Source organism: Carassius gibelio, chromosome A23 (genome assembly GCF_023724105.1).
Source record: "Carassius gibelio isolate Cgi1373 ecotype wild population from Czech Republic chromosome A23, carGib1.2-hapl.c, whole genome shotgun sequence".
NCBI classification, from domain to species: domain Eukaryota; kingdom Metazoa; phylum Chordata; class Actinopteri; order Cypriniformes; family Cyprinidae; genus Carassius; species Carassius gibelio.
In genome coordinates, this window is record NC_068393.1 from 11,249,044 (window position 1) to 11,276,207 (window position 27,164).

The 27,164-nt window shown below is 35.4% G+C and overlaps 1 protein-coding gene across 1 annotated transcript in view; it reads left to right on the plus strand.

Annotated features, from left to right (window-relative positions):
- Positions 1–17,436, plus strand: part of LOC127944406 (neurotensin receptor type 1-like) — a 30,576-nt gene extending 13,140 nt beyond the window's left edge. Inside the window, exons 2-4 of the mRNA XM_052540302.1 lie at positions 606–807; positions 11,171–11,255; positions 16,093–17,436. Coding sequence (XP_052396262.1) covers positions 606–807; positions 11,171–11,255; positions 16,093–16,342 — 537 coding nt within the window. The 3' untranslated portion in view covers positions 16,343–17,436. The remainder of the gene's footprint in view (positions 1–605; positions 808–11,170; positions 11,256–16,092) is intronic.
- The last annotated feature ends 9,728 nt before the right edge of the window (positions 17,437–27,164 follow it).

The following is a 27,164-nucleotide window of genomic DNA, read 5'->3' on the forward strand; positions in this document are numbered from 1 at the left end:
TGCAGTGCAGATGTCAGAACGCATGAGATTAATTTGCTTTGGCAACAGCACAAAAAAGAAAGGAACAAAAGACTGGAATGACAGACCCAGGAATGTGACCAGTTCAAGAAAACCTAGGAGACCCCCATGCCTTGCAGTTATAATTACTGTGTGTCCGTGTGTGTGCATAGATTTTGTGGTAGGTGAGGTTATCAAGGGGTGTCATATGTACCTTCTTTTTCAGGTGGAAGAATTATAAAAATGATAATTGCTGCATGTACACAACAGTTTACAAAAAAAGGAAGGTCCCAGGAAATACATGAAACTATAAAATGTAGTGCGTTTCTTTAGTTAAAAGTGTTTTCCAAATGCATGCATGTAATTATTTTTCACACACACAATTTTTCAATTTAATTAAAATTCAGTCCAACTGACTTCCTGGGTTTTTTTTTATCATACACACCCTTGCAAGTCCAACCAAATGGAGATATTATTAAACAGTTCTTTAGGGTCTGCACAGGTCTCAAAATAAACCTTAAACTGTTTTTCATAGAAAAATAAATAAATAAAAATGACAGTCAAAAAGTCCTAAATTCTTTCCTTTTCCTTGTTTCCTTTTGCTCAAGGTGAATGCCTTCCTGTCCTTTGTGGTTCCCATGGCATTGATCTCAGCATTAAATGGAGTCATAGCCAGTCAGCTCCTACGCATGTTTCGGGAGTCTGCTCAGGATAATCGCATCTGCATCATCGGAGGCAACGCTACAATGCTTAGTGTTGCCGTTGAACCCAACCGTGCCCAATCAATACGCCATGGAGTCATGGTGCTGCGTGAGTACCTTTATGTTTTTAAGTATATACAGTACAGACCAAAAGTTTGGACACACCTTCTCATTCAAAGAGTTTTCTTTATTTTCATGACTATGAAAATTGTAGATTCACACTGAAGGCATCAAAACTATGAATTAACACATGTGGAATTATATATGGAATTATATACATAACAAAAAAGTGTGAAACAACTGAAAATATGTCAAATTCTAGGTTCTTCAAAGTAGCCATCTTTTGCTTTGATTACCAGAGATGTATAAAGTACTAGAGACCCATACTTGAGTAAAAGTACAAGTGCTCTATCAAAAAAACTTGAGCAGAAGTTGAAGTGCTCTTTAAGCACCACACTTAAGTAGAAGTACTAAAGTATTCAACATTTTTTGTACTTAAGTATTGCAAGTAGTCTATTTTAAAATTTACTACTCAAGTACTGAAAGTAAAAGTAGAAGTATTGTGTTATGTAGCTATTAAAGAAAGTAGTCAAAAGTTTGAACATATTGTTTTTAATATTTTAAATGATTAACCTAAAGGACAATCACAATTCCTTTGACTGTAACTTCTTGTAAACAAAAAACGGTTACTAGGGTTAGTTAGCCCAATTTGCAAAATTATGTCATTAATAACTTACCCTCATGTTGTTTCAAACCCGTAAGACATCAGAGGGTCATTTAGAATTTTTTGAAGCATCGAAAATACATTTTGGTCCAAATATAGCAAAAACTACGACTTTATTCAGCATTGTCTTCTCTTCCGTGTCTGTTGTAAGACAGTTAAAAACAAAGCAGTTTGTGATATCCAGTTCGCGAACGAATCATTCGATGTAACCGGATCTTTTTGAAACAGTTCACCAAATTGAACTGAATCGTTTTAAACGGTTCGCGTCTCCAATACGCTTTAATCCACAGATGAATTAAGCTGTTAACTTGTTTAATGTGTCTGACACTCCCTCTGAGTTAAAACAAACCAATATCCCGGAGTAATTCATTGACTCAAACAATACACTGACTGAACTGCTGTGAAGAGAGAACTGAAGATGAACACCGAGCCGAGCCAGATAATGACTCGTTCATGAGTCAAGAACCGTTTCTGTCAGACGCGTCCGATTCGTGAACCGAGGAGCTGATGATACTGCGCATGTGTGATTTAGCGTGAAGCAAACCAACACACAGAGCGTCTGAACCGAACTGATTCTTTTGGTGATTGATTCTGAACTGATTCTGTGTTAATGTTATGAGCCCAGGTGCAGTCAATGCCAATGACGCCATTGCGTCGAGCGCAAAAGAATCGGTGAACTGTTTTCTTCAACTGGTTTATTGAATCGAACTGTCAGAAAGAATTAACGTTACTGGTCATCCGAGAACCTATGCAACCGGTTCTTGACTCGTGAACGAGTCATTATCTGGCTCGGCTCGGTGTTCATTTCTCTCTTCACAGCAGTTCAGTCAGCATGTGCAGTCTTCTTAATCGCTTGATTCGCTCAATGATGTGCCAGCTTCATCAAACCTGCCATCTACAGTTCTGGCAGTGGTTTGTAATGGAATGATTCGTAACATTTTTATAATTGTAACAAGTAACGATGCAGCACATAAAAAAATATCGGAGTAAAAGTATTAAACTCAGCGAAAATATGTACTGAAGTAAAAGTGGAAGTAGGAGAAAAAAATAATACTCTAGTAAAGTACAGATACCGCCTTTTAGTACTTAAGTACAGCAGTGAAGTAGTTCTACTTCGTTACTATACATCTCTGTTGATTACTGCTTTGCACACTCTTGGCATTCTCTTGATGAGCTTCAAGAGGTAGTCACCTGAAATGACAGACAGATTTTCCTGTCATCGAATTAGTGGATTCAAATACGCCTGCGCCATGCTCTTAAGACCATGCACTTAGATCATTAAAACCCAAGGAGTAGCTAAAGGCTCAGACGACCAGGACGGAGGTGGGCCTCCGGAAGACCACGATGTAGCCAGAGCAACTGAGGATAGAGCCGGAAAAAAAGGAGGAGCCTGACAGAGCCAGAGGAACAGAGTGACGAGGCTAGGAGGAGCAAGGAGGAGCCAATGGGTTGGAGGGTCAAGGTGGGGTCCGGGTCTCAAAGGCTGGAGGCGGAGACAGGGGATCTTCTAACCCTGAGGTAGCTGGTGACAGGAAGTCCCGAAGCACAACCAACCCACCAGATATGGCGTGCTGAAGGTAAGCTGAAGGTCTTTCCTGAGGCAGCAGAGACTGGGCTGATGGACTGGCTGGCTGATACAGAGGAGGGAGTGGGAGCCTTGGTGGGAACACAGGAGGACATGAACTGGGCATAACCAGCAGAGACGCAGGAGTTTCAGGGCTGGGCAGAACCAGCGGAGACCCAGGAAATTTAGGGCTGGGAGGAGATGCTGGAGATCCAGGGGCACATGGTAATACTTCTCCATACTAGTCTATTGATTCCATCTTAAAGATATCAATAAGTTCCTTAGAATACATCCCAGAAACCGGCTGCAGCTCACCCTTAGTGGTGGGAGTGAATTGACTCATTCACTAATCCCTATATAGTGTATGGCAGTTGAGTTCACTATATTGGGAAGGAGTGAACAAATAAGTGAACGGATTCGGACGGTGACGTATACACTGCACGTGAGACTTGGAGCTGTTGAAAAACATTGCCATATGTACTTTTATATTACAAATACCTTATTTTAGAAAATAATATTAATAGCAATAATAATCAAAATGACTTTATATTGCAATTATACATTCCTCCGTGTCAGCTTTGTGGTTTCATTGACGGTATATAATATTTTTTTGTAATGCTTTTATGTTCATAATCATTAAATGCTATTAAAATACTGAGAACAAAAATAAACACATAAACATATGTTCATAATTATGTATTTATTATTTTTGGTATCTTGACACTCGCTCAAGCAACGTTTTGAGCTCAGATAAGATGGTTGTAGAGCTTCCTCAGGCGACCGTTAATTTTACATCAGAATGAATATTCACTAAATTATCATAATTTTTGTAAGGTATGCCAACGATGCCACCTCAGTAAATTAGTAAAATATAAAACTGAGTTATTGCCAACATAACATGTTTTAATATAATGTATGTAATAAACGTTCAATCAGAAATAATAAAGATGTAAACATCATCTCTCATTTAAACTCGCTCGCTCCCACTCTTGCTTCCAGCTCGACGCTACTCCATGTTGGATTGTGGGAAATAGTGCTTCAACGAGTGTACATCGGTTGTACAGTCAAAATCAGAATGAATTGTGGGTAAAAAGTAGTGGACAAACGTAGGGAATGAAGTCGTTCATTCAGAATTCGGACAGCACTACAAAATGTCTGACAGCCGATATAGTGCACGGTTTCAAACACAGCATATGCTGCCAAAAATCGTCCAGATGAAGGCATCTCAGTAGACAGGAACTGAAGCTAAGATTGAATTTGGACGTGCCTTGATGCCTTCCTACCTTGCAATGCATCCTCCGAAGGCAGCATTTTACGGTTTCCGGATGCAGCCCTGGTCTGAACATTCTTGAGGCTCTGGCTCTATAAGAGCTATAGCTTCAAATCAAGGAGATTTGTGTGTGTGTGTTTGTGTGTGCCTGTGTCTGTGACCTTATTATCATGATAAGTGTTGTACAATGTCCCACTGATTGTGTTGATCAATGAACAGAAGGTTAATAACAGCATGTTTTTTTTTCATTTAACCCAATGCAATCTCTATATCGACCATGTTTGGTCCTAGAGAGCCGCAGTATTCAAGTAGAGTTCAGCTTCAGCCATAATTAGACACACTTGAACAAGCTCATCAATCTCTTCAGGATTACTGAGGCTAAAGACAGGTCAGGGTTTTCTTTTTCAAGGTTGGAGCTGAACTGTAGGACCGAACTTGCCTACCCCGCTAGACAAAAACATAGCCATAAACTCTTCACAGTGAAACAGGATTATAAAATACAGGAGAAGGCTGAGTCACATGCATGTTTATCCCAAAAGATGTCTATTATGTACTGCCTTTAACGAATATCCCTATATTATAACAACCACAGATTATTTAATTTTACAGGCAAATAAAAACTGAATATTGCATGTGTGTATTGCAAATTATGTTTACTCTCCACATTCTAAATCCTAATGTTTTGTAATGCTTCAATGAATTTGACTAACATACTAAAGAACATGTAAAGTACTTGATTACAATTTCAACTGTATTTTGTTATTTAATATTACATTTATATTTAAGAAATGGAACTTCAGCCCATTGTTACAAATATATTTATAAACATGACATTAAAGTTCCAATAAAAATTACATTTATATACATTTTAGTTTATCAAAATGATTGTCATTGCATTCAGTCAGTACATATTTCAAAGACAATAGAATAAATTATTAAATGATAAAGATGTAGTTCAGTTAAAATGTTAACTGTAATATGTTTTCATTTATTGCTATTAACAATTAAAATGCAATTAAACATCCAAAAATGTATATTCTTTTGTCTATAAGTACTCTTTTTAAAAGTATTTTGCCCACAAAATTCTATTCAAAATATTATATAATCCATGCAATCCACAACATTAAGTCACAAATATCAGCTTACAGTGCCATGTCTATTCAAACCTATTTGTGTCTCCTCATATTTTTTGACAAAGTGGATTTCAAGTGAAACAGTGGACTGTCATTAATGCCCACTTAAATCAAAACAAAACAAAACAAAAAGGTGTTTGTGTCAGTACATTTCAGGATTGCCATTAGTACCAGTCAAAAAAAAAAAGAAAAAAAAAGAAATGCTTGTCATTTCTGCACACGTGATTATATCAGTTTTAAAATGCAGTCTGTGGCTATAAGTATTAATGTATATAAAAGCTGGAATACACTACAAGACTTTGGATGAGTATATGCTAGTTGCTGAAAGTCAGAGCTATTCTGCGGATTTGAGCTGACAGATTTTTTAGAAAATCACAAAGTGTATGATTAGTCACAGACTGATCACAGATTTTTTTTTTTTTTTTAGCTCCAGACTTATTCCATCCAGTCAGGTGATATCAAACATGTTTGAGAATTTCAGCTAATTTTAAAAAACACATTGTTTTCATTTGTCAAGCTTCTAGCAACAACTCAACATTTCTGCATGAGGTTGTTGTTGTAATCAGAATTAATTTAAAGTTGTGTACACTGGTAGTGTAGTGTATCCTTACTTGTTTAGTGTATGATGGCCACTTTTCCTCTGTGACTATTTACAAAGTCGGTAATTGTAGAATGCTTAGTGTATTAAAATCTGTTCAGATTTTAAAATAGTGTAGTGTATTCCAGCCTTAAGCATTTGTTTTTCCAAGTGAAATGTTTGTTCTCTCGCATTTGACCTTACTACAGTCAATTATTTCCACATCCCATTATAGGTTGTTCACCTTTTCTTCTCACCGTTTCCAATCATGCAGTGTCTGAATAGATCCCGCAGAGCTTGCTTCGAATCAAGCAGTTTGCCCCTAAAACACTTCATCTGTCAGAGTCACAGCGTGAGTGGGTGAGGTGATCCATAGCTGATGTAAGAGCCACTTGCTGACTGAAAGACTGCAGAGGACACTTTTTTTTTGCACGGCAGGTTCATACAGGGTCAGAGAGTGTTGGGAGTGCTCTTATCTATTTTTCTTAATTTATATAATGTTCACTTCTACATCTGCTGAATTTGAATTTACATGGAGTGCTGTTATCTAAGATCAGAATCAGAATTACTCACTTTCATTCTTTAACTGGATCCAAAGGCACTAAGCGATACATCTAGAGAAGTTCATAGCAGTAAATCTGCAGTTCTGATGATATTCTGTATGCAAAGTTCTAAAATGAAAAATAATAAGAGAAAGACATCAGTTAATTTTTTTAATTTTAATTTTACAAAACTTTCACCCTTGATGGAATATCTCTTACCATTCCATCTTAGTGACTGTATATATATTTTTTAAATGTCTTAAGGATGTTATGTGACTACATGACAGCATTTAGGAGAGACAAAGTCAAAAAGCAAGTAGAAAGACATCATTACTTATGGACTCACATTTGAGAGAGAGTGAAATAGAGGAAGATCTATTCTCATTGGCTTGGAATGTAATTAGGTGCCCACGTTGACCCTGTGCAAGAACTGTGACAGGAAGTGTCTCTCTGACTGAGAAGAGGAATAACCATCTCTGCTCCTTTTCAGATGATAGTAATTGCTGCTCACAAGACAATACACACCATTTTGTATATCATTTGCACAAAAATGCCTGACACAAGCTCTTTAAGCATGAATAATTAAAGTCTTAATGTGCTATATGAGACTGACAATTAATGCAAGTGGGTTGGATGCAAAATTGAATGGACAGAATACTCAATAGCACAGACTAATTACCATATTCGCAACCTAAAATAATATAACTAATTGGGTTTTATCAAAGCACATCACCAGGCAAGATTTTTGTCATTTATGAATTTGTTAATGCATCTACTGATTTCAAAGGAAATCAGCACAGACTGGTACAAAAACACGAGATGGGCAAACTAGTTTTTTGTTTCACACAGCTCCTGATACACATTGAAATTACAGCATTTCGGTATTTTGTACGCAGAGTGTGTTTGCATGTTGTACACATCATTTATTGTGTCCACAGCACTGTCTGAGGCAGTGTGTTTGTTGCTGTGCAAAGAGCATAATCCTCCTCTGTGTGATGCCACTGATCTATGTTTCTTTATAAATCCAAAGCAATTGGGAGGAGTGGAATCAGCCAGGCTTTGAGAATAAATATGTCTGACTGCCTTCTGAAACACACACACACATATATACATATATCACATGCATGTACCCAAATGCTTTCACTGAGCCTTTCATTTCAAAGTTAATCAGACAAAATTGTATTCATGATTGAATTTCTAGAATTTCATCCATTGCTGTTAGTCAACAGCATCATGAGGCATTAACATTCAGAGACAGAGCGACTTACTCGTTAACTGCTCCATTAGTGATAAGATAAGGAGATAGACTGGTGGAATGAAGAGAAAATGAAATTCATCAAAGAAAACAAGATCATTTAAAGTGTTAAAGATTTGAATTAACCACAGTGAGTTGCAGCCAAATTGCCTGAAGCAGTCAGCCATTTTGCTGAAGTGTGCTGAAATGAGCAGAGCAACATTTACAAAAATGTTACATAACCATATGAACTTTTTTACTTTGATAATGTGAGTACTGGGGGCAGAGACTTCTGATAAGCAAATTTGGCTTTCGTAATTATTTTACTGCTCAATATTTGTATGCATCTTAATAAATTATCAAAAGAAATCCAGCTAACCTCAAAGCCTCAAAGCCTGTGCTTGCTGTCCATATGTCATCCATCTTCACACTGATCTTCAACAGATCCATGGAGCTCTGTGAAGTCACCCTCCTGCTTCAAATGTTCCACCATCATCCCTGTACCCAAGAAACCAAAAAATCTCATGACTTAATGACTACAGACCTGTTGCCTTAACATCTGTGGTCATGAAGTCATTTGAGATACTGGTGGACAACCTTCAGGATAACTTGACCCTGTCTCTGTACCCATCTCCATCTGTCAGTGGATCACCAGCTTCCTGACAGACAGGCAGCAGCTAGTGAGGCTGGGAAAAATCACATCTAACACCCGCACCAGCATCAGCACTGAAGCTCCTCAGGGCTGCGTTCTCTCCCCACTGCGGTTCTCCCTCTACAACAACAACTGTACCTCTAAAGACCCCTCTATCAAGCTCCTAAAGTTTGCAGATGACACCACAGTCATCGGTCTGCTTATAGACAGGAGGCTGTGCAGCTGGCTGTCTGGTGCAGTCACAACAACCTGGAGCTGAACAAGTTCAAGTCCTGGTTTGGGCCAGCCAGCAAATTAGATTTAAGAAGCGGACTATTAGGACAGCTGACAGGATCAATGGTGTGCACCTGACCAGTCTTAAGGACTTGTACAACTCCAGAGTGAAAAAATGGGCAGGTAACATCATCAAAGACCCCTCTCACCCCGGACACAAACTGTTTGCACTTCTCCCCTCAGGCAGACGCTACAGATCTCTCTGCACTAGAACATCTAGACATAAAAACATTTTTTCCTCATGCCATCTCCAGCTTAAACAGCTAGCACAGGAATGATTACCTATGTTCTGTAATTCATTTCTGAAATTCATTCAACATTTTGAATTATTCCTTCTCAGAGATTATGTAATAGTATCTCTTTATCTATACAGTTCTATATAGAGTAAAAAAAAAATGCACAAATCTGTAAATAAATCAATCTGCTGTTCCAGATTCATACACATTATTTATTGTTCTTACTATTTAAAGTTGTTTTTCTGTTCTCATGTCAGATGTGTATGTATGTCTGTATGTATGCATGCATGTATGTACTAGGAGCACCTTAAAAAATAAATACCTGTGCACACCTGGCAAATAAAGCTAATTCTGATTCTGATTCTTATAATGTGATTGCTGGTGGTGGAAACCCCTGATAACTGAGACAGATTGCCATTTCAAAAGAAACAAACTGAGGCCAATATTTATCTGTCTCCCGCTTCCTTCTCTTGGGCTTTATCTTTTAATTGCTTCTAGTCTCATATAAAGAAAAACAAATTCAATTTGGGTAACCAGAAGAATCCTGGACAAGATTTAATAGTTCAAGAAAAGCCGAACAAAACACAAGGACTGTTGTTCATATATTTCACAAAAGTTGATATTATATAAATCGGCATTTCTGCTGACCTTTCGAAGGGAAGAGGAATCCCTCCATGAATCTTTTTCTTTCGTAGACAAACGCACACAATTATACACACACAAACATTTAAAACACCATCTGTGTAACAAATGAGTGACTAGTTTGATCCAGAATATGAGCAGTTTAAATACCTTTCCTACCTGCCTGTCAACATATATCTGCATACCTCTGCACACCCTGTTCATGAAGACAGAATATGTCATTAGCGCATTCACGCACGCTGTGCAGACAGATCTAGATGGGCAGACAAATATCAACAACCTGGTCTTCCTTCCTGGTATTGTAGTGCTTTTAAAGTTTTATCACTGGTTAATGACACAATATGTAGCCCAGCGGTTCCCTCTTATAATGCTCACACACATATTTTGCATGTCTAACAAGCGATTCAGATGACCAGCTCGAGCTACGTGAATGAACTGTGTTCTGATTGATATGATCCCTACATGGACTAGAATTGGGAAGCGCTGATGTAGCCTATTGTAGTAATGTTATCTCTTCTGGTCTGTGAGCATAAATGCGTTCAGGGGGTGTGGCTTTGGACGGTGATTGCAGGGAGCGTGGACCGTTCACTTCCAGTGCTATCAGGCTAATGTTAGCATTTTCCAAGATCTCCTCTTGCACCTTTAAACACCTATGTTTTTAGCAGATCTCTGTTTTATATATCACTATATAAAAAATAATATAGATTTTAAAATATTATATTATATAAAAAAGTTGACTATTAAATGATTATTAAATGTTTCTGAACATATTTGAACAAACAAAATACTGAATATGTCTTAGTGTGTACTAGAACAGAGACAGTATTCTGATATTTAATAGTCAATTTTTTGTAATGAAATTCCAATAAAATATAATTACTGCTAATTGTTTTTAACATGACCAAGGAGGTCAATAATACCTGGAATAAGTTAACATTCACATTCATCTCGATGGATGCCGCAAATTCGATCCAGCTGTACATGATTTATAATCTGCCATATTTGCATTAGGGTTTATTCATGAAACACAAGCAAAATAAATTGCTTTGTAAAGCCATCTGTGTTTAAATGATCATTTTCAACTAGTTTGACAATTTGCATACGAATGGCTGTTCACAGTGCTTACACAGAAATTCATTCTGCTTGTGGTTCTTGAATAAGGCATACTGTATAATGTTGAAGCTAACCAAAAAAAAAAGAAAAAAAAATGATTTGTGCATAAATTGTGAGGAAACAGATTTAGGAAGCACATGTGTTGTGTGGCACCACTGCCTCACACTATATGAGAGATCAATAGCCTTTCTCCTCTAGTCAAAAACCTCATACAAAGACACAACAGAGTTTAGTGAGTCAATCCCTGCTTGACTTGGATCTGACCTGGAGGGGCAGATAAATTGAAATGGGATCAGTAAAGGATCAGAGAAAAATAAATGGCTCATGTAAAATTTGCAGATACTAATCCATTTCTGTCAGGATAAAAAAAAAAGTCAAATGTGACTGTTACATGCTGAAACCACCAGCAGAGCTCTTGAAATCTGTTCATTTACACATATTATTGCACAAAGGTGGAAACACTTCTTATTATCCCTATGTTTTACCTATTCTTTTTATTTTATTCTCCACAGGTGCTGTGGTCATTGCCTTTGTGGTGTGCTGGCTGCCATATCATGCCCGAAGACTAATGTACTGCTATGTCACTGATTGGACACCGTAAGTTTCAATTCAAAGACAACTGAAAAATCACAACATAAAATAAAACTGTAAAACTTTCTCTCAAATTTTCGATTTGCATTCTCTTACTGGACAAATGCACAAATGCTGAGCTTATAGATGAACAAGTGCAACTGCAATTCCTGACCAATATCAAATTCCTCTGTTTTTAAGAGAAAAGGTTGCTGAAGTCCAAGAGCTTCTCATAAATAACATACAAAGAAGCTTATAAAATAAAAGAATAGTTGTAGCTAGCTCTCCATGAACTATAGGTCTATATATCAATGCTTTGTTCTGGGCAGCACCACCAAAAGCAGTGCACATTAATCATGATGCATCTGGCTGTGGTAGTGATTTCTAGGAGTTTTCTTCAATAATTTAGGGCCAGATCTATATATCTCTGCCATGTTTTTATCATCGGTTGACTGCACACAGATTTATGCTGTGATGAGCTTCCTCAAGCATATGCTGATAAATTATGGTACATTTTTATGTTTCATTGCACATATCATCTCATTGGAAGACCAGTGTCCAGAAAAACATGGCATTTGAACCCCTGCTGAAAAGTGCATAAGTTTTGATAATTATTACAACCAGATTTAGAGTGGTGCTTGCCCATTCAAAACTAGTTTAGATTAGACAGCTCAGACCCCTTTCTTATATATATATATATATTTTTTTTTTTTTTTTTTTTTTTTTTTTTTTTGTCATTCACAAGATAAAGAAACTTTTTGTTTCAGAAAGTAATACCCCTTTGCTTAGCAGGCCACACAATCAAAGATGTAAGGCAGCGTATATGCCAAAAAGCAAATGGAACATATGCAAATTGCTCAAATCCTTAACCCTAAATATAAACAGTAACAATAGTAATGCTTGTCCACAAAATGAAATACATGATTAAAGATAGGTATGAGATCTGTACATTTTGGGTGATGTATTGATTGCAAAGGCTATAAATGTTTTTATATATAGTGAAAGTCCATTAATATGTACCAGTGAGATGAGGTACTGCTTGATGTTTTAGTAAAGCAGAGAAAAAAACAAAAACAGTGAGGAGTGAGGAGTGAAAATATTAGAGGAATCGAAGATGTTATGGGAGGCAGCATTAAAAGGGTCATATGAGATGAGATTTCAGGTTTTCCTTTCTCTTTTGAGTTTTACAAGCTCTTGGTGCATAAAAAAAGATCCGTAAATTTCAAAAAATCCAAAGAGATATTCTTTATCAAAGTTAAGAGCCAACCGAGCCCTCCTAAAACGTCTTGTTCTAACATGCCCCCACATGTCTACGTCACGATGTGGGAAGATTTGCATAACACCACCCAAATGTTCACACAAAGAAAGAAGGTGTAACTTTTATGTTTCTTTAAAGTTGGCCAGTTCCAACTTTGCAAGGACAGTCTGGTGCTTCTGACTAACAGCCTGTAAGTAACGTTACATTATTTATATTTAAATAATTTGCCAATGATGATTCAAATATGAGTTTTGAGCAGTGTAGAGTAGGTTTTTTATGTTTCTCCGATCACAAATGCAGCACCAACGCAACATGTAAAAAGACAGTATAAGTCATAATCAGTAATTATGTCCCCACTGGATGTAACAAATGCCTTGTTTGTAATGGGTTTTACTGGTTTTGTCAGTCATGTCTGGATTGTGAACAAATCGTTCTATTTAACGGAACTGAATAGTTTGAAACGGTTCGCGTCTCCAGTACGCACTAATCCACCTGACACTCTCTCTGACGTGAAATAAACCAATATCCCGAGTTATTCAGTTACTTCTAACAGTACATTGACCTGAACTGCCAAAAGAGAAGCGATGATGGGATGTGCACAAGCAGAGTAGCTGTGGACTGAGTCTTGTCATGCTAGGAGACGGCTTTTTTTTTTTTATTACCTTTATCCATATAAACACATTGCATTACACCAAATACACAAAATAATGTTCTTTTTAGCAACATCATATGACCCCTTTAATGTTTTCATAAAGAATATATATGATTACAAATGTGGATGAATATGAGCCTCCTAATGTCAGTCTACTAGTTTATTTGTATGTATTTAAGGTCTTTTAATTTATTAGAAAAGTATGAGAAGAGACTCATGAACATGTGAGTCTTACATGCATTTCAATATTACAAACTAAACTATGGTTGCTGTATAATATTCTCAACCTCTTATACAGCCACTGAATTAATTCATCATTCAATAAAATAATACAAAATAGAGAGATCTGTCCGTCAGATTTATAATTCTTCCCAGTCTAAGTAGTGTTTAGTTTTCATTCATTATCATTGCTGCCTTAGGAAAAACAATAATTATATAATTATCTTTAAAGATACATCGCATATTATTATTCTCATTATTCATACTTTTAAGGACTTCATGTTGAACAAATAGTTTTCATATCTTAAATGCATGTTCAGTATGAAGTGTCTTGTGAAGACTGAATTTATGATAAAAGCATTATGTTTTAAATAAATACAAATAAGTGTAAAATGCATATACTGTATATGGAGAGCTAAAGGGCATCAGTCTCCTGAGTCATCTGATAGTTGTTGTTTTTTGTGTGTGTTTTTCTTTTCTTTTCTTTTTTTCTTTTTTTTTGTCCTCTGCAGGGTTTCAGAAATATAGCTATGCTTTTTTATTAGCAGATGAATGGGCAGATATTACGTTTTTTTTTTTTACTGGCTTAGATGGCATGACCACAGACTGTTTATAAAATGTTGCACACACAAATCGCAAGAGCTTTAAAAAAAACATCAAGACCTAATTTGATTTGCTGGGGTACAGATTTTTATCAATCCCAAGGGAAAGTTGAAAGTTTTGTTTACAAGGTCCCAGACTGCTGCAATGAGGACTATCGAGGAAAACTAGTTGTACAAGTTTTTAAGGATTTGTGACATTGAATCTTAATACCGTTGCTGAGCTGATAGAGATTCATAGTGTTTCTGTCTTCTGTGGATATGCTGCATATCATAATCCTAATATGATCAAATATCACAAGGATAATAGATTATGAATATGACATCTACAAAGTGTAGTCAAAACACAGTTTCATTGTTGGGCAGGTCAGACACAAGCTTCATTTGAAGCATTTCACATTAATATTACTCACATAAACTCAAATCATTATTCAACATCTTTTTTTCCCTCTCAGTTATTCCTGGAAAAATATCTCTCTCTTTTAGCACAGCAGTCAAAATAATCACATAGAGCACATTAAAGCCATCACAAACAAGCAGATTTACATGGGACATAGCATATAAAGAAACATTCTATATACAATAATTTCGGGGTTAAAATTAGTCAGATATTTTGTTTCAGTGTATTTGAAAGAATGTCACATACAATATACTCACAAAGAATGTATTTATGTGAAATATTTTTTTTTCTCACAATGTCAATGTCTTTATACTGTAACTTTTTAGCAATGTTATGCATCCTTGCTGAATAAAAGTATTAATAAAAAGATATTATATGGCATGACAAATAAGGATTTCTGAATGTTGTAGGGAAATTAAGACAGAGAGAAAAAGCATGTTTTAGGGGAAAGATAAAATACATATAAACTAACCAAGAGTCATATAGACATTAGCAAAAATTGCTCACGGCTGAATAAAAGTTTTTTATCTGCAACATGTAGTGCAATAATGGAGAGAGAAGTACAACAGAACACTGACATTTGAAGATCATTGTCATCATGTTTGTTTATACTAGGACTGTCAGTAGATTAAAATTTGAAAATTCAATAAATTCAAAAGATTAATCGCACATGAAATCATGAAATTAAGCATAGATCATTTATCTTGTTTCAAATGTTCCTTTTGTCATTATTTGCTATTTCCAGCAAAGTAAATAAAAAAATAAAAAATTCTCCAAGCTTTTTTCAAGATAAATTTGGATGTCTTTCCAAATAAGGACACTTAGAAACTCCAAAAGGACAGCAAAGAACCAAATGATGAGGAGCCCATAAGCACATATGAAAGAAAGAAAAAAGAATAAAAAATAAAAAAAAATCCACATCGTATATAGTTTGTATAGTATAGGTACAGTGCAACAGCAAAGGGCTTTTTTACATTTAAGAGAAGTCAAGTTGCTATACCGAACAGGACCACTTGGAGATGCCAATAACTCCAAAAATCAACCGTCTGCTGATTGCAGATATTTACTACAGTACACGGATGGATTCAGAATAACTAAATACAGCAAAATACAGCATAAATAACTAAATACAGCATTATTCGGTATGTGTGTGGTAACAACATGAATTTACGGAAGTGCTTGTGCATAACCACAATTTGCGATCAGTGAGTCAAGAGCACTCATACACACATTAATATAACAGACACACGCATGCTTACTGTACGACTGTACGGACTCGGTCGTGCTTACTGTACGACTCCTGTATGCCACTGCAATCGTCTTTACCTTGATTGCTAGTCTTAATCCATCAAAACTACTAGCAACACACTGGTTATCCAGTCGCATCTCATCTGGCTATACAGAGGTGGGATGTGTTGACATTTGGCTCAGTCTGTACTTCACACAGCACGACATGTGAGGGCTTGCACTCTTCAGGTACAATCACAGAATCTCCTGTTTTAAAGCCAAACACTTAAACAATATTTTAAATTACAAATTGTAACAGAATTAAAAAATTTTTATAAACCATTACCTTTACATTGTTTTACAATAATATTGATTTGGTAACACGTTTTATTCACAAAATTCTGATTCTGGTTCAGATTTTTTAAAAAGCTGAAAAAAAAAAAAGAATTATATGCATGATAATGCTGCACTAACACTAACTGTTTTTTTTTTTTCTTCTTCTTCCACAGTGCTCTCTTCGATTTCTACCACTATTTCTACATGTGCACCAATGTGCTCTTTTATGTCAGCTCGGCCATCAACCCCATCCTGTACAACCTTGTCTCAGCCAATTACCGGCTAATTTTTTTTTCCACACTTCGCTACTTAATCCTGCCATGCCGCCATAAGAAACAGAAGCGTGTTCTCACCAGACACTCTATCAGCATCTGCAGCAACCAGACCTTTTCCACCAATGTCATTAAAGAAACCATTTACTGAATGCTGTCAAGATTCAGCCATTCCATTCCTCTGTTTCACTCAGCCAAGGAGAGACCACTGAAGTGAAGACTGTTTTCATACTGAGTTATTATTACAAGAATTCATTATGTCCATGCAACTGAATCACCATATGGAGCTTATAAATGTTGCAGATCTGGCACCAGAGACAATTATTATGTTTATAGAAGGAATTGTACTACCAAATACACACACAAAAAAACAATGTGCTGAAACAGTGCAAAAAAGAAAAGAAAAAGGATAATCTATATCCAGATTATTTCTAATTCAAAATATGAAATAGGTCTATCTTTGGCAGCTTAAGGAGTGAAAAGAGAAAAATATAATGAAGGGAACAGACTGCAAACAGTCACCATTGTATACACAGAGTCTTTATATCCATGTTATGTGTAAAAATGGCAGCACTGTTGTGTGCAAACTGGAGAAGAGTGCAGGATGATGGGCATAAATGACTCTAATTCTAACGTAGCTTCATTTAAACACTGCCTTGTTCTGCAATTTGCACAGAGAGAAGGGAGAGTCTTCAGATTGCAATGACAGAATGTGTAACAGGCTCACTGGAAAACATTTACCTCTACCTAAACCAAGAGTTCACTTCAGTTTCCAGCTGAAATGAACACTAGCGGTAGTAAAACAACAACTCCGTTTTACACAAATTATGATTACCATGCTTTTGATAACTTTATCAGTTAGGTTTAGGGCTTAATAAAAGCTTTTTATCTGCAACAAGTAGTGCTGTAATGGAGAAAGAACTAAAGCTGAACAATGTGATTTCTTAGAGAGCTGAGCAGCAAACTGAACTACAAATAATTTGAATTTACTCATACACACCATATAGATGTGTGTTTGTGTATTACTTTATTTAAAGGGGGGGAAAGCACTGGTTGAAAAAAGATTCTTTATACCCACAAAAAGTCAGCAAAAAAAGATCTTAGATTATCTTAGATTATTGGGTATACGATTAACATTACATTACCTTAACATTGCTTTGCAATAATATATTTATAAAAAAAGGTTTCAAGTTAAGAATTTGAAAAAAAAGGGATTATTTTCAAACATGATAGAGCATTAACCTTTTAGCAGGACCTTTAGAGGACATTTCACATATTTTGCATGTCTAACAAGCGATTCAGATGACCAGCTCGAGCTACGTGAATGAACTGTGTTCTGATTGATATGATCCCTACATGGACTAGAATTGGGAAGCGCTGATGTAGCCTATTGTAGTAATGTTATCTCTTCTGGTCTGTGAGCATAAATGCGTTCAGGGGGTGTGGCTTTGGACGGTGATTGCAGGGAGCGTGGACCGTTCACTTCCAGTGCTATCAGGCTAATGTTAGCATTTTCCAAGATCTCCTCTTGCACCTTTAAACACCTATGTTTTTAGCAGATCTCTGTTTTATATATCACTATATAAAAAATAATATAGATTTTAAAATATTATATTATATAAAAAAGTTGACTATTAAATGATTATTAAATGTTTCTGAACATATTTGAACAAACAAAATACTGAATATGTCTTAGTGTGTACTAGAACAGAGACAGTATTCTGATATTTAATAGTCAATTTTTTGTAATGAAATTCCAATAAAATATAATTACTGCTAATTGTTTTTAACATGACCAAGGAGGTCAATAATACCTGGAATAAGTTAACATTCACATTCATCTCGATGGATGCCGCAAATTCGATCCAGCTGTACATGATTTATAATCTGCCATATTTGCATTAGGGTTTATTCATGAAACACAAGCAAAATAAATTGCTTTGTAAAGCCATCTGTGTTTAAATGATCATTTTCAACTAGTTTGACAATTTGCATACGAATGGCTGTTCACAGTGCTTACACAGAAATTCATTCTGCTTGTGGTTCTTGAATAAGGCATACTGTATAATGTTGAAGCTAACCAAAAAAAAAAGAAAAAAAAATGATTTGTGCATAAATTGTGAGGAAACAGATTTAGGAAGCACATGTGTTGTGTGGCACCACTGCCTCACACTATATGAGAGATCAATAGCCTTTCTCCTCTAGTCAAAAACCTCATACAAAGACACAACAGAGTTTAGTGAGTCAATCCCTGCTTGACTTGGATCTGACCTGGAGGGGCAGATAAATTGAAATGGGATCAGTAAAGGATCAGAGAAAAATAAATGGCTCATGTAAAATTTGCAGATACTAATCCATTTCTGTCAGGATAAAAAAAAAAGTCAAATGTGACTGTTACATGCTGAAACCACCAGCAGAGCTCTTGAAATCTGTTCATTTACACATATTATTGCACAAAGGTGGAAACACTTCTTATTATCCCTATGTTTTACCTATTCTTTTTATTTTATTCTCCACAGGTGCTGTGGTCATTGCCTTTGTGGTGTGCTGGCTGCCATATCATGCCCGAAGACTAATGTACTGCTATGTCACTGATTGGACACCGTAAGTTTCAATTCAAAGACAACTGAAAAATCACAACATAAAATAAAACTGTAAAACTTTCTCTCAAATTTTCGATTTGCATTCTCTTACTGGACAAATGCACAAATGCTGAGCTTATAGATGAACAAGTGCAACTGCAATTCCTGACCAATATCAAATTCCTCTGTTTTTAAGAGAAAAGGTTGCTGAAGTCCAAGAGCTTCTCATAAATAACATACAAAGAAGCTTATAAAATAAAAGAATAGTTGTAGCTAGCTCTCCATGAACTATAGGTCTATATATCAATGCTTTGTTCTGGGCAGCACCACCAAAAGCAGTGCACATTAATCATGATGCATCTGGCTGTGGTAGTGATTTCTAGGAGTTTTCTTCAATAATTTAGGGCCAGATCTATATATCTCTGCCATGTTTTTATCATCGGTTGACTGCACACAGATTTATGCTGTGATGAGCTTCCTCAAGCATATGCTGATAAATTATGGTACATTTTTATGTTTCATTGCACATATCATCTCATTGGAAGACCAGTGTCCAGAAAAACATGGCATTTGAACCCCTGCTGAAAAGTGCATAAGTTTTGATAATTATTACAACCAGATTTAGAGTGGTGCTTGCCCATTCAAAACTAGTTTAGATTAGACAGCTCAGACCCCTTTCTTATATATATATATATATTTTTTTTTTTTTTTTTTTTTTTTTTTTTTTTGTCATTCACAAGATAAAGAAACTTTTTGTTTCAGAAAGTAATACCCCTTTGCTTAGCAGGCCACACAATCAAAGATGTAAGGCAGCGTATATGCCAAAAAGCAAATGGAACATATGCAAATTGCTCAAATCCTTAACCCTAAATATAAACAGTAACAATAGTAATGCTTGTCCACAAAATGAAATACATGATTAAAGATAGGTATGAGATCTGTACATTTTGGGTGATGTATTGATTGCAAAGGCTATAAATGTTTTTATATATAGTGAAAGTCCATTAATATGTACCAGTGAGATGAGGTACTGCTTGATGTTTTAGTAAAGCAGAGAAAAAAACAAAAACAGTGAGGAGTGAGGAGTGAAAATATTAGAGGAATCGAAGATGTTATGGGAGGCAGCATTAAAAGGGTCATATGAGATGAGATTTCAGGTTTTCCTTTCTCTTTTGAGTTTTACAAGCTCTTGGTGCATAAAAAAAGATCCGTAAATTTCAAAAAATCCAAAGAGATATTCTTTATCAAAGTTAAGAGCCAACCGAGCCCTCCTAAAACGTCTTGTTCTAACATGCCCCCACATGTCTACGTCACGATGTGGGAAGATTTGCATAACACCACCCAAATGTTCACACAAAGAAAGAAGGTGTAACTTTTATGTTTCTTTAAAGTTGGCCAGTTCCAACTTTGCAAGGACAGTCTGGTGCTTCTGACTAACAGCCTGTAAGTAACGTTACATTATTTATATTTAAATAATTTGCCAATGATGATTCAAATATGAGTTTTGAGCAGTGTAGAGTAGGTTTTTTATGTTTCTCCGATCACAAATGCAGCACCAACGCAACATGTAAAAAGACAGTATAAGTCATAATCAGTAATTATGTCCCCACTGGATGTAACAAATGCCTTGTTTGTAATGGGTTTTACTGGTTTTGTCAGTCATGTCTGGATTGTGAACAAATCGTTCTATTTAACGGAACTGAATAGTTTGAAACGGTTCGCGTCTCCAGTACGCACTAATCCACCTGACACTCTCTCTGACGTGAAATAAACCAATATCCCGAGTTATTCAGTTACTTCTAACAGTACATTGACCTGAACTGCCAAAAGAGAAGCGATGATGGGATGTGCACAAGCAGAGTAGCTGTGGACTGAGTCTTGTCATGCTAGGAGACGGCTTTTTTTTTTTTATTACCTTTATCCATATAAACACATTGCATTACACCAAATACACAAAATAATGTTCTTTTTAGCAACATCATATGACCCCTTTAATGTTTTCATAAAGAATATATATGATTACAAATGTGGATGAATATGAGCCTCCTAATGTCAGTCTACTAGTTTATTTGTATGTATTTAAGGTCTTTTAATTTATTAGAAAAGTATGAGAAGAGACTCATGAACATGTGAGTCTTACATGCATTTCAATATTACAAACTAAACTATGGTTGCTGTATAATATTCTCAACCTCTTATACAGCCACTGAATTAATTCATCATTCAATAAAATAATACAAAATAGAGAGATCTGTCCGTCAGATTTATAATTCTTCCCAGTCTAAGTAGTGTTTAGTTTTCATTCATTATCATTGCTGCCTTAGGAAAAACAATAATTATATAATTATCTTTAAAGATACATCGCATATTATTATTCTCATTATTCATACTTTTAAGGACTTCATGTTGAACAAATAGTTTTCATATCTTAAATGCATGTTCAGTATGAAGTGTCTTGTGAAGACTGAATTTATGATAAAAGCATTATGTTTTAAATAAATACAAATAAGTGTAAAATGCATATACTGTATATGGAGAGCTAAAGGGCATCAGTCTCCTGAGTCATCTGATAGTTGTTGTTTTTTGTGTGTGTTTTTCTTTTCTTTTCTTTTTTTCTTTTTTTTTGTCCTCTGCAGGGTTTCAGAAATATAGCTATGCTTTTTTATTAGCAGATGAATGGGCAGATATTACGTTTTTTTTTTTTACTGGCTTAGATGGCATGACCACAGACTGTTTATAAAATGTTGCACACACAAATCGCAAGAGCTTTAAAAAAAACATCAAGACCTAATTTGATTTGCTGGGGTACAGATTTTTATCAATCCCAAGGGAAAGTTGAAAGTTTTGTTTACAAGGTCCCAGACTGCTGCAATGAGGACTATCGAGGAAAACTAGTTGTACAAGTTTTTAAGGATTTGTGACATTGAATCTTAATACCGTTGCTGAGCTGATAGAGATTCATAGTGTTTCTGTCTTCTGTGGATATGCTGCATATCATAATCCTAATATGATCAAATATCACAAGGATAATAGATTATGAATATGACATCTACAAAGTGTAGTCAAAACACAGTTTCATTGTTGGGCAGGTCAGACACAAGCTTCATTTGAAGCATTTCACATTAATATTACTCACATAAACTCAAATCATTATTCAACATCTTTTTTTCCCTCTCAGTTATTCCTGGAAAAATATCTCTCTCTTTTAGCACAGCAGTCAAAATAATCACATAGAGCACATTAAAGCCATCACAAACAAGCAGATTTACATGGGACATAGCATATAAAGAAACATTCTATATACAATAATTTCGGGGTTAAAATTAGTCAGATATTTTGTTTCAGTGTATTTGAAAGAATGTCACATACAATATACTCACAAAGAATGTATTTATGTGAAATATTTTTTTTTCTCACAATGTCAATGTCTTTATACTGTAACTTTTTAGCAATGTTATGCATCCTTGCTGAATAAAAGTATTAATAAAAAGATATTATATGGCATGACAAATAAGGATTTCTGAATGTTGTAGGGAAATTAAGACAGAGAGAAAAAGCATGTTTTAGGGGAAAGATAAAATACATATAAACTAACCAAGAGTCATATAGACATTAGCAAAAATTGCTCACGGCTGAATAAAAGTTTTTTATCTGCAACATGTAGTGCAATAATGGAGAGAGAAGTACAACAGAACACTGAGATTTGAAGATCATTGTCATCATGTTTGTTTATACTAGGACTGTCAGTAGATTAAAATTTGAAAATTCAATAAATTCAAAAGATTAATCGCACATGAAATCATGAAATTAAGCATAGATCATTTATCTTGTTTCAAATGTTCCTTTTGTCATTATTTGCTATTTCCAGCAAAGTAAATAAAAAAATAAAAAATTCTCCAAGCTTTTTTCAAGATAAATTTGGATGTCTTTCCAAATAAGGACACTTAGAAACTCCAAAAGGACAGCAAAGAACCAAATGATGAGGAGCCCATAAGCACATATGAAAGAAAGAAAAAAGAATAAAAAATAAAAAAAAATCCACATCGTATATAGTTTGTATAGTATAGGTACAGTGCAACAGCAAAGGGCTTTTTTACATTTAAGAGAAGTCAAGTTGCTATACCGAACAGGACCACTTGGAGATGCCAATAACTCCAAAAATCAACCGTCTGCTGATTGCAGATATTTACTACAGTACACGGATGGATTCAGAATAACTAAATACAGCAAAATACAGCATAAATAACTAAATACAGCATTATTCGGTATGTGTGTGGTAACAACATGAATTTACGGAAGTGCTTGTGCATAACCACAATTTGCGATCAGTGAGTCAAGAGCACTCATACACACATTAATATAACAGACACACGCATGCTTACTGTACGACTGTACGGACTCGGTCGTGCTTACTGTACGACTCCTGTATGCCACTGCAATCGTCTTTACCTTGATTGCTAGTCTTAATCCATCAAAACTACTAGCAACACACTGGTTATCCAGTCGCATCTCATCTGGCTATACAGAGGTGGGATGTGTTGACATTTGGCTCAGTCTGTACTTCACACAGCACGACATGTGAGGGCTTGCACTCTTCAGGTACAATCACAGAATCTCCTGTTTTAAAGCCAAACACTTAAACAATATTTTAAATTACAAATTGTAACAGAATTAAAAAATTTTTATAAACCATTACCTTTACATTGTTTTACAATAATATTGATTTGGTAACACGTTTTATTCACAAAATTCTGATTCTGGTTCAGATTTTTTAAAAAGCTGAAAAAAAAAAAAGAATTATATGCATGATAATGCTGCACTAACACTAACTGTTTTTTTTTTTTCTTCTTCTTCCACAGTGCTCTCTTCGATTTCTACCACTATTTCTACATGTGCACCAATGTGCTCTTTTATGTCAGCTCGGCCATCAACCCCATCCTGTACAACCTTGTCTCAGCCAATTACCGGCTAATTTTTTTTTCCACACTTCGCTACTTAATCCTGCCATGCCGCCATAAGAAACAGAAGCGTGTTCTCACCAGACACTCTATCAGCATCTGCAGCAACCAGACCTTTTCCACCAATGTCATTAAAGAAACCATTTACTGAATGCTGTCAAGATTCAGCCATTCCATTCCTCTGTTTCACTCAGCCAAGGAGAGACCACTGAAGTGAAGACTGTTTTCATACTGAGTTATTATTACAAGAATTCATTATGTCCATGCAACTGAATCACCATATGGAGCTTATAAATGTTGCAGATCTGGCACCAGAGACAATTATTATGTTTATAGAAGGAATTGTACTACCAAATACACACACAAAAAAACAATGTGCTGAAACAGTGCAAAAAAGAAAAGAAAAAGGATAATCTATATCCAGATTATTTCTAATTCAAAATATGAAATAGGTCTATCTTTGGCAGCTTAAGGAGTGAAAAGAGAAAAATATAATGAAGGGAACAGACTGCAAACAGTCACCATTGTATACACAGAGTCTTTATATCCATGTTATGTGTAAAAATGGCAGCACTGTTGTGTGCAAACTGGAGAAGAGTGCAGGATGATGGGCATAAATGACTCTAATTCTAACGTAGCTTCATTTAAACACTGCCTTGTTCTGCAATTTGCACAGAGAGAAGGGAGAGTCTTCAGATTGCAATGACAGAATGTGTAACAGGCTCACTGGAAAACATTTACCTCTACCTAAACCAAGAGTTCACTTCAGTTTCCAGCTGAAATGAACACTAGCGGTAGTAAAACAACAACTCCGTTTTACACAAATTATGATTACCATGCTTTTGATAACTTTATCAGTTAGGTTTAGGGCTTAATAAAAGCTTTTTATCTGCAACAAGTAGTGCTGTAATGGAGAAAGAACTAAAGCTGAACAATGTGATTTCTTAGAGAGCTGAGCAGCAAACTGAACTACAAATAATTTGAATTTACTCATACACACCATATAGATGTGTGTTTGTGTATTACTTTATTTAAAGGGGGGGAAAGCACTGGTTGAAAAAAGATTCTTTATACCCACAAAAAGTCAGCAAAAAAAGATCTTAGATTATCTTAGATTATTGGGTATACGATTAACATTACATTACCTTAACATTGCTTTGCAATAATATATTTATAAAAAAAGGTTTCAAGTTAAGAATTTGAAAAAAAAGGGATTATTTTCAAACATGATAGAGCATTAACCTTTTAGCAGGACCTTTAGAGGACATTTCACTATGATTATGCCACAAAAAGGTCAAGAGGTTTCATAATATAATTGTGCATACACGGGCACAGATTTTCAATGAGCATTGGTTGAGAATATGTGTGGCTGAATGAAAATGGAAAATCAGCACACAATAAAAGTTCAGCTCATCTCTTATAAACTCTGTTCAGACTTGTGGACACTTTTGTTTTGAGCTTTATAAAAACTCCCATAAAGGAAACCATTTAGAGAGAGATGAATAGACCAGAATGATAGAGGGCCGTTGACAATGATAATAATAATATAATGAATAATAATGGATAATGGAATGTGATAAAACTGAAGAGAGCCGAAAGATAACTGAATTCCCATAATATCATGCTGATAAAAAATTTGACAAAAAAAAAGGCAGAAAGTTTGTTTAATGCTCCTTTAATTGTCCTGGACTTGCAGTCTACCTGATACCTAGAGGTGGTGTGGATTAATTATTTTGTAAAAGTAGAAATTTTCTGTTACTGATATCATTGGCCAGTTACAATTAATTTATTGTGTGTGTGTGTGTGTGTGCGTGCGTGCGTGTGTGTGTGTGTGAAATCTTGAAAATCCATCATCATGAGTGAACTCTAAAACACATGGTGGATATTCACAGCAGGGAGGAAGTTGAGCACTTGAGTGTAGTAGTAGACCGGTGTGTTGAAGTATACTGAATGGAAAAAGAGTGCATTACTTGCGGGTGTGATCGCCAGGGCTGTAAGGGCACAGCAAGAAACATAAAAAGAAGGAAATGAGAAAGTGAACGGTTTGAGAGACCACCTGCTTAGGCTGAAGAGAAAACAAGACCAACACAGAGAGAAAGGTTAAAATGTTTGCTTGATGGCTCTCTTAGGTATCCTGATAAATAACAGCCAATTTTGTTTGGATGATCTAGATCATCGTCACTATGACTTTTATTGTTATTTTATTGTTGTTGCTTTCAAATCGATACCTTTTCAATGTGAGCCTGAAAAAGTCTGCACTGTAAATAATTTTTATGCTGTTAAACTAACTTTGCCGTGTTTTAGATCAGTAGTGAACAGATTCACAATTTACATGCCTTTAGACTGTGCCTCAATGCTCATAGTGTTATAAATAAAATAAATGAATTTGAAACCCATCTGAATTGATGTTGATTTAATCAATGTACATCCCACAGTTAATGTTAATGTTGTGGTGTTGAAAGTAATGTGTTTTGGTGTTGAAGTGTATCATTATTATTACCTTAAGTCTAAAACTCAGATTTTTATGATGTATTCATTTTAGGTGAATAATTCTGAATACTAAACTGTTCAAAATGTTTTTCTTATTCATCACAGTATAAAGATTTTCTTTTTCTTTTCTTTTTTTTTTAGTTTCTGATGTTTAATAATGGATTTCTGCCAATCCATTATAATCCACTAAAATTATTTGAGTTTGTTTTAAAAACAATATAATAAAAATTAAACTGTGTTTCTCTTGTGACTCAGTTTGTATTAGTCAGAACATTAAAAGAAGTAGACTATTTTCTCAGTGTATTATGATACATTTCTGTGTAAATACTGTAGTATTCCATTGACAACTAATTACAGAGTCATTATACATACATGAAATGTGAGACATGCTAAGACTTTGCAAAGCATTTGAGCCTAATCACACAAGCATACACCAAATGGCTGACATGGTTGACCTTGTCAGCCTGTCCTAAGGTAATGCCCCGTCTGGATGTTGTCTAAGGTCTGTGATGAATGTGATTGTTGAGGTGGTTTGATCCCAAAGGCTGGAGCAGTACTGAGAAGCAGTCAAACATAATTGTGCTGTTCAATCACTCCTGAGATCCTGCTCTGATCTGCTCTGGGATATGGGGCATCCTCATATCCCAGATAAAAAATAAACCTCGGACTTTCTAAACTGTTTTACGTTCACAATTGGAAGAATTCAAAATGCATTCAAAGATCAATTGATTAATTTGTATTTTATTTTCCATATGTGAACACTTTACAACAAGGTTAAATTTGTTAACATTGGTTAATGACCTAGCGTTCTTGAACAAACAATGAACAACACTTTCACAGCATTTAAACATCTTTTATCATTGATTTTTGCAGCAGTGGACAGTTTAAACTGTTTTACTTTTAGTTCGTTGGATATGAAAAAGATGTTGGATGGGAACACGGT